Source organism: Cervus canadensis, chromosome 1, assembly GCF_019320065.1.
Source record: "Cervus canadensis isolate Bull #8, Minnesota chromosome 1, ASM1932006v1, whole genome shotgun sequence".
Classification (NCBI taxonomy): domain Eukaryota; kingdom Metazoa; phylum Chordata; class Mammalia; order Artiodactyla; family Cervidae; genus Cervus; species Cervus canadensis.
In genome coordinates this window covers 7,447,341-7,456,047 of record NC_057386.1, presented here as the reverse complement: position 1 = coordinate 7,456,047, position 8,707 = coordinate 7,447,341, and the positions used below count along the sequence as shown (strand labels likewise).

Below are 8,707 nucleotides of genomic sequence, written 5' to 3'. Positions count from 1 at the left end.
CCAGCGCGCTCCAACAGTCAGCTTGCTTTTGTGCCGCTCACTGGCAGCTGGTGTTTCCTCGGTCTATATACACCTGGCGCGTCCAGATGACCACGTGCAAAGAGCCTCAGGTCATCTTAGGTCGTCCCACGCTCCCCAGCATCCATTAGGGATTTCTACGCGGATTTTAACTCTGCTGCCTTAGGTGCAGGCCCCTCTCTTGCACTCATCCATCCAGAGCTCCCCTGGGAAGTCCCAGAGGCTTCTCACCGGGGAGCCTGGGGCCCCTGAGACAGGCAGAGACAGCGTGCCGCAGCATGTGGAATGGTTCACGCGTTTTATTAACAAATGAAATTCCCTCCACAATCCCCCAACCTCTGACTCCAATCTTTCAACACCCAAGCGTACCCCCTAAGTGCCCTCAGGTCAAATTAACTGTCAAGATGCCTCTGGGTCCCTCCAGGACAGGTCGGGGACGGGGCTGGATGACTGGCCGCGGGGAGGCGCCGGCACAGGGGCAGAGGGCCCAGCGGCCTCGCTCACGTGCGTCAGGTCAGTGGACTCGCGCTCCAGCACGCTGCCGCCGTGGGGGCCCCGGGGCGCGACGCACACGCGGCCCGAGGCTCTGCGTGGGGCGCGGCGCAGTAGGCCCGCGCAGATCTCTCGGAAACCCCTGCGGAAGTGCTTGGAGACGAGAGCGTAGACGATGGGGTTGACGCAGGAGTTGGCGTAGGAGACCAGGTGCGAGAGGATACGCAGCGCGTAAGTGGCGCGCGTAAGAGGGAAGCGGCCGAACCACACGCAGAGGATCAGCGCGTGGTGAGGCATCCAGCAGAGGCAGAAGAGTGCGGCCACGATGATGATCATACGTGTCACTTTACGCTTGGCGCGCCGGGCCCCCGAGCCGGCAGCCACCGGGTCGACGGCGCGCCAGAGGTAGCGCAAGGTGCGCGCGTAGGTCAGGCCGAGCACCAGGACCGGCAGCAGATAGCTGAAGACAAAGGTGCAGAGGTCCATGGCGCGGCGGCGCGGCGCGCTCCACGCCGGGTGGCACACGGTCAGGTTGGCTAACCGGGACTGGCGGTAGTAACTCAGGTACGGCCCGGAGAAGAGCAGTGAGAGCCCCCAGATGAGACCGATGGCCGCCATCGCGTTGCGAGGCGTGCGCAACTCGCGGGAGTGCAGTGGATAGCGGATGGCCAGATACCTGCGGGTCAGGCCAGAAAGCGAGACGTCGGGTGAGCCGGCGGGATTCGCGGGAGCAGGGCCGGACGCCTCCACCTCGAGTCCCACACTCACCATCCGGGAAGTTCTCTAGCGCAGCGTAACGCCGCACAGGCCCGGAGGGCGCCACAGCATCCCATCCCGGACACCCTCAGCCGTGCCCAAACGTGGGGCCGGACTCGGCAGCAGGAAAGGCTACTCATTTGTTCTTTCTGAGACTACGATCACTGTCAGACTCCACCCGGGCGGGCACCCGCAAGATTAAACCTACTTCGGGGCTCTGGCAGGCTGTGATGACTCACCAGTGATGTTGCCCCCAGAGGTAGGACCCAGGCGCACTGACGCTCTAAGAGACAGCCTGGAGACGCCTCAGGCAAGGTACAGAGGGGATTTCTTGGAGAACCCGATGCTCTGTAGATCCCACTAGCGCTATGGGGACTGACACACTTGGCCCTCAGTGGAACTGGGGGGCGGGGGGAGGGTGTCCGTGCATGGGAAATGTGGCTTCACCTCGCTGCCTGTCCAGTGAAGGAATGTGAGGACGGAGGGGGTCAGGGAGATAGCAGAGTCAGACCAGGATTCATCCCGGTGTCCTTCCAAGCTTCAGCATTCAGGGGGACCCTTGGGCCCACTCCTCTCCTGCCCTTGACTCCAGGCCTGTTGGTAGGGCGCAGAGGTGGGGTGGGGTAGGGTGGGACCAACCTAGGGTCCCTCGGGTGGGCTTGCTTGGAGTTTGGCGTGGGCCCTCACCAAGGGCCCAGATTCTGCAGTCGGGGCCAGAGTAGTCTGTGCCGAGCAAACTGTGGTTTGGAGGCCAGAGACTGTGGTTTGGCGGCCAGAGAGATGGAGGTACCTGAGCTTGACGAGAGGAGTCAGACTGCTGGCTTCAGGCACGGGGTTACAGGACAGGCCACTCTGAGCAAATCACTTCTAAGCCCAGTTTGGTCTCTGAACTGGGTACAGCAATCCCTCCTGTCCCAGCCTCCCAGGGGCCTTGACCCTCAAAAGAAACTCAGCATGGGAAAACGCTTCATACCCGGAAATGCTATGCTTTTTCAGACAATGATGGGCTGAAAAGCTGAGGTGCTGAGTTCCTGAGGAGCCTGGAGTCCCTGAGGAGGCACCTAACAGACACCAAGGTCCCCCATTCTCCTTCCTCATTTTCCTCCAACACACCTGCTTGTCTTTCACTCCCTCCTGGTGCCCCTCCCTTCCTAGCCTTCTTTCTCTCCTCTCTGCACATCTCTCCTTGACCCTCAAGTCCAGCCCCCTTCCTCAGCCCCAGCCTGCGTGCCCGACCCCCTGGGATGCCAGCTCACCGGTCCAGGGAGACGGCGGCCAGCGTGAAGCTGCTGGCGTGCATGGTGAGGAAGATGAGGAAGTGCACCGCCTTGCAAAGCAGCGACCCAAACACCCAGTCGTCCAGGGTGTAGATGGTGGCCTGGAAGGGCACGCAGCATAGGATGAAACAGAGGTCGGCCACGCCCAGATTGAGGATGAACAGGTTGGTGGTGCTGACCGCCTGGCCACCGCGAAGCAGCACGGCCAGCACCAGTGCGTTGCCTACGGTGCCCACGAGGAAGATGAGCGCAAAGAGCGTGGGCACGATGACCGCCTCAGGCTGCCCGCTGCCCCCGCCTCCCGCCTCGCTCGTGTCCTCGGTGTCCAGGCCACCCGAGCCATTCATGGTGCCGCCGGCCCCGGGGCTGCCTGGGCTCTGGCAGCCGTCTGGGTCCTGGCGAGCGCGCCGCTCCGGGGGCTCCAGCCGCCGCAGCGCCCGGCGCGACTCGGCGGAGCTGCGGGCGGAGTGAGCCTCGCAGCGGCTGGGGCAGGAGAAGGGGGTGCGCTGGGATCAAGGGGAGGAGCGAGCCGCCGAAGTGGGGGATGATCCCGCTGGCGGCCGACCGCGCCGGGGGAAGGGCTGCCCAGGGGCCCCGGTGCGCCCTGGCCAAGGCACAGGCAGCCCACCCCGGGGTCGAGGGCCGAGCGCGTTTCTGCTCCCCGGCCCTCCGGCGTCGTCGGCGCGCTCCAGCCTCCGGCTGCGGGCTGTACCGAGCTGAGCAGCGAAACGACCTCCCGGGCAGACGCCGGAGGGACCGACCGCAGGGACCTGCGGGTGCGCCTGCCGTCTACACGGCGCGCTTCTGTGCTTCCCTGCAGCCTGGCGGGCGCGCCGGACCTCCCGGGGCAGGCTGGGGGGCGTCCTCCAGAGAGTTCCAGGTGCCCCCTAAAGTGTGGAGGTGGGGGTGACGAAGAGTGGGGGCGGATTGGGCGGGGGGGCTGCAGTTTTCCCGACCTGGCGAGTGGGATGCCATTGGCGCGTGCTCCACGCCTCTTCCCGCTTTTAATTCCCAGGAGCATCGCGCCTCACAGGAACCCCAGGGAACAGAGGAGGGAAAGGTGGAAGGATTTCGTTCCCTTCTCCCCCCTCCTGAGCGTTTCCCACTTCAGGTCAGTCCAGTAAAAGTTTACTGAGCATCTTCTGTCTGTCAGGCTCCGTTCCTGGCGCCCTGCCTCCGTTTCCTCAATATTACAATATGGGCTAATAACACCTTCTAGAGGGCTCTGATGAGACTGGGAGGAGATGTATGTGTGAAACCTGAGGCCAGTTGGTAGAATCTGAATGAATCAAACTCTTCTCTTTTTCCTTACTCTGTTCAGATATCCAACAAGGTGAAATAAAAAGGAAACACAAACCAGCAGAACTGAGACTTCCCCAGTGGTCCAATAGTTAAGACTCCACACTGCCAGTGCAGGCGGCCAGGGTCATGGAACTCAGATCCCGCAGGCCACATCTAAGACAGGCACAGCCACATTAAACAAACAAACTGCAGCAGAGCTATTGATATGCATCAGCAGCATTTTCTGAGATAGCCAGGAGGGTGTTTAGGTTGCAAAAACACTTAAATATTTATTTATGATGTTGATATGTTGGTGGTTTAGTCGCTCAGTCGTGTCCAACTCTTTGTGACCCCGTGGACTGTAGCCTGGCCAGGCTCCTCTGTCCATGGGATTCTCCAGGCAAGAATACTGGAGTGGGTTGCCATTTCCTTCTCCAGTCCTGTTCCTGGGGTCCTAGTCAAAAACTTCCTTTTTCCACTCCCCCTAACCCAGAACCTCAGCCTCAGGAGCCCAGCTGCTTGCTCCTCTCAGTAAGGAAAGCTTATTCACACCTCTACCCTGCCTGCTTATTCCTGGATTAGGAAGATAATAACCATTCATTTTTCTGAGATGCTTGCCATTCATTTATTCAATACACATTTATAGAGCACCTACTCATTTCCAGGCACTGTTCTGGGTCCTTGGGACTTACCAGTGAGCTCTACAAAGATCAAGGCCCTTTGTGAGCTTCCTTTCTAGCAGGGGAGAGAGACAATAAATGTAACTCAAGTTATTAATCAGTTGATAAGTACTTGCAGGAAAAGTAAATTATAGAGTGAGGGAACTAGGAGTACTGGAGTGGTGGTGATGGTGCAATTGAAAATGTGGTGGTCAAGCAGACCTCATTAAGAAGGTAACATTTGAGCAAAGACTTGAATGAGGAGAGGGAGCTAGCCTAGCTGATATCTAAGGGACTTGAATTCCAGATAGAAGAGCCAGTGCACAGGCCCTAAAGCAGGAGTGTGTTTGTGTCCCTAAGCAAGGAGGAGGTATGGCTTGAGTTGAATGAACAAGGAGATTGGTAGGAGAGACCGTGAGAGGCACAGCATGCAGGATTTTTTTCCATTGTGAGGAAGGCTTCTAGTCGGAGTAAAAAGAGAAGCCATGGCAGAGTTTTGACTAGAGGACTAAACATGATCTTACTTTAAAACAAAAAAAAAAGGCTTTATTGCAATATAATTCACACACCATGCAGTTTACTCATATACAGTGTTTATTTGCTTTTTAGTATAGTCACTAAGTTGTGCAAACATCACCACAATCAATCTTAAGACATTTTTGTTCCTGCCAAAAGAAATCACCTTTTAACCGGAGTCCACCACTCTTTCTGTCTCTATGTATACAATCTCTTTTCCAGCCACCCACAGGATTTTCCAGGCCATTTTCTCTTCCAGGGGCTCTTGCCTACCCAGGGATCGAACCCAAGTCTCTTGGGTCTCCAGCTTTGCAGGCAGACTGTTTACCACTTGAGCCTTTAGGGAAGCTCTAAAAGGTTCTTGCTGTCAGTTAATTACAGGTTGGAGTTTCCAGAAGGGCATTTTCTTTTCTTGATAAGCACTCCTACACTAGCCCCGAACTTTCCCCGGGCTCCTCTTCCCCACTTGAATCTATAGCTTTGCCTGCTCCATACATTTTATATGAATGGAATCACACAAGTGACCTTTTGTGTATAACTTCTTTCACTTAGCCTATAGTTTTCAAGATTCATCTGCAATGTTATCAGTAAGTACTTCATTCCTTTTTATGGCCAAATAATGTTCCATTGTGTAATAATTACATTTTGTTTATCCAATTCATTTGTTGATAGACATTTAGGAGACTTTTTTTTTCCCCCTTCTCCCCACCACCCCCCCTTGCCATCACCCCGGGCCATGTAGGATCTCAGTTCCCTAACCAGACAAGATTGAACCAGTGCCCCCTGCTGGTTCAGAGCAGGAAGTTTGGAGTCTTAATCACAACTACCGGGGAAGTCCCACACTTACTTTTTTTTTTTTTTCCATACTTACTTTTTTAAAAAAACTATTATTTTTTTTACTTTGCCAACAAAGGTCAGTCTAGTCAAAGCTATGGTTTTTTCAGTAGTCATGTATGGATGTGAAAGTTGGACTATAAAGAAAGCTGAGTGCCAAAGAATTGATGCTTTTGAACTGTGGTGTTGGAGAAGACTCGTGAAGAGTCCCTTGGACTGCAAGGAGATCAAACCAGTCCATCCTAAAGGAAATCAATCCTGAATACTCATTGGAAGGACTGATGCTGAAGCTGAAACTCCAATACTTTGGCCACTTGATTCGAAGAACTGACTCACTGGAAAAGACCCTGATGCTGGGAAAGACTGAAGGCGAGAGAAGGGAAGAACAGAGGATGAGATAGATGTATGGCATCACCAACTCGATGGACATGAATTTGAGCAAGCTCCGGGAGTTGGTGATGGACAGGGAAACCTGGCGTGCTTCAGTCCATGGGGTCGCAGAGTCGGACATGACTGAGCAACTGAACTGATAATTTTTTAATTTTTTAAAAAAAACTTTGGCCATATTGTATGGCTTGTGGGATCTTTAGTTCTCCAACCAAGGACTGAACCCGCGCTCTTGGCAGTGAAAGTGTAGAGTCCTAACCACTGGACTACTAGGGAATTCCCTAGAAATTATTTTTAGTCATGGTAAAATATAAAAAGTTTGCCACCTTAAACATTTTGTGTGCAGTTCAGTAGTGTTAAGAATATTCACATTGGTGTGCAACCAATCTCCAGAACTTTTTGATCTTGTAAAACTGAGACTCTATACACATTAAACACTATCTCGCCATTGCCCCTTCCTCCAGCCCCTGGCAACCACCATTCTACTTTCTATGAATTTCACTATACTACATACCTCATATAAGTGGAATCCTACCATGTCTGTCTTTGGATGACTGGCTTACTTAGCACAATATTTTCAAACTTCAATCATGTTGTAGCAGTGTCAGAATTTCCTTCCTTTTTAAGGCTGAATAATATTCCATTGTAGGGATTAGACCATATTTTGCTTATTCCTTGAGGGCCACTGAGTTGCTTCCATCTGCTGGCTATTGTTAATGCTGGTATAAACGTTGGTGTACAAATATCTCAAGACCCTGCCTTTAGTTCTTTTGCACATACACCCAGAAGTGGAATGGCTGGAGCATATCGTAATTCTTTTAATTTCCTGAAGAGCTGCCACACTGTCTTCCACTGTGGATGTACCACTTTATATTTCCACCAAACGTGCTGCAGTTATAATTTCTCCATATCCTCACCAATACATGTTATTTTCTAGTACTGTTATTTTAACAATAGTAGCCCTTCTAATGGATGTGAAGTGATGGCTCATGGTGGTTTTGATTTGCATTTCCCTAATGATTCATTCAGAAAACTAAGATCATGGCATCTGGTCCCATCACTTCATGTCAAATAGGTGGGGAAACAGTGCAAACAGTGTCAGACTTTATTTTTTTGGGCTCCAAAATCACTGCAGATGGTGATTGCAGCCATGAAATTAAAAGACGCTTACTCCTTGGAAGGAAAGCTATGACCAACCTAGATAGCATCTTAAAAAGCAGAGACATTACTTCGCCAACAAAAGTCCGTCTAGTCAAGGCTATGGTTTTTCCAGTGGTCATGTACGGATGTGAGAGTTGGGCTGTGAAGAAAGCTGAGCACCAAAGGATTGATGCTTTTCAACTGTGGTGTTGGAGAAGACTCTTGAGGGCCCCTTGCACTGCAAGGAGATCCAACCAGTCCATCCTAAGGCACATCAGTCCTGGGTGTTCATTGAAAGGACTGATGCTGAAGCTGAAACTCCAATACTTTGGCCACCTCATGCGAAGAGTTGACTCATTGGAAAAGACCCTGATGCTGGGGGGGACTGGGGGCAGGAGGAGAAGGGGACGACAGAGGATGAGACAGCTGGATGGCATCACTGACTCGATGGACATGTGTTTGAGTAAACTCCAGGGAGTTTGTGATGGACAGGGAGGCCTGGCGTGCTGTGATTCATGGGGTCACAAAGAGTCGGACACGACTGAGCCACTGAACTGAACTGAATGATTAGTGCCTATCACCTGGTGGCTCAGATGGTAAAGAATCTGCCTGCAGTGCAGGAGACCCAGGTTCAATCCCTGGGTCGGGAACATCCCCTGGAGAAAGGAATGGCAACCCACTCCAGTATTCTTGCCTGGGAAATCCCATGGGCAGAGGAACCTGGCGGGCTACAGTCCATGGGGTCACAAAGAGTTGGACATGACTGACTGACTAACACTCTCCTTTCTAATGATTACTGCAGACTTACTTCAAAAATGCACCATTTCATTTAGTCTTCATAACAGTCCTAATTGGAGCTTCTCTGGTAGCTCAGTCGGTAAAGAATCTGATGGCAATGCGGGATCTGTGTTCCATCCCCGGGTCAGGCAGATGCCCTGGAGAAGGGAACAGCTACCCACTCCACTCCCACATTCTGGCCTGGAGAATTCTATGGACAGAGGAGCTTGGCGGGCTACAGTCCATAGGGTCACCAAGAGTCAGACACGACTGTGCCACTTTCACACATTCACAGATGCGGGAAGAAAGGTTTAGAGAGAGATTCGGCTATTTGCCCAACATCTCCCAGTCGTGACGACAGAGCCAGAATTAGAGCTCGCAGTGCCATATTGCAGAGCAAAGGTTCATAGTCTTCCAAAATTCAACACTTTTTGCTCGGACTGCTCAAGCGCGCCCCAAAGTCCAAAGAAGGGCACAGATCCCCATGCAGCTGAGAGTTCCTGCATTACGGCCGGCTCCAGAGGACGGCGCAGACAGAGGCTGTCCCCTCCCAGGCGGGGTGTTTCCTTC

General features: G+C 53.0%; 1 protein-coding gene across 1 annotated transcript; it reads right to left on the bottom strand.

The window, feature by feature from the left end:
• Window positions 1-322: 322 nt before the first annotated feature.
• On the bottom strand, window positions 323-2,989 carry GALR2 (galanin receptor 2). Its single transcript, XM_043469453.1, is given in 3 exon segments — window positions 323-504; window positions 507-1,186; window positions 2,523-2,989. Coding segments are annotated over 3 exon segments (1,152 nt in total). The 5' UTR covers window positions 2,891-2,989; the 3' UTR covers window positions 323-400.
• Between the last annotated feature and the right edge of the window lie 5,718 nt (window positions 2,990-8,707).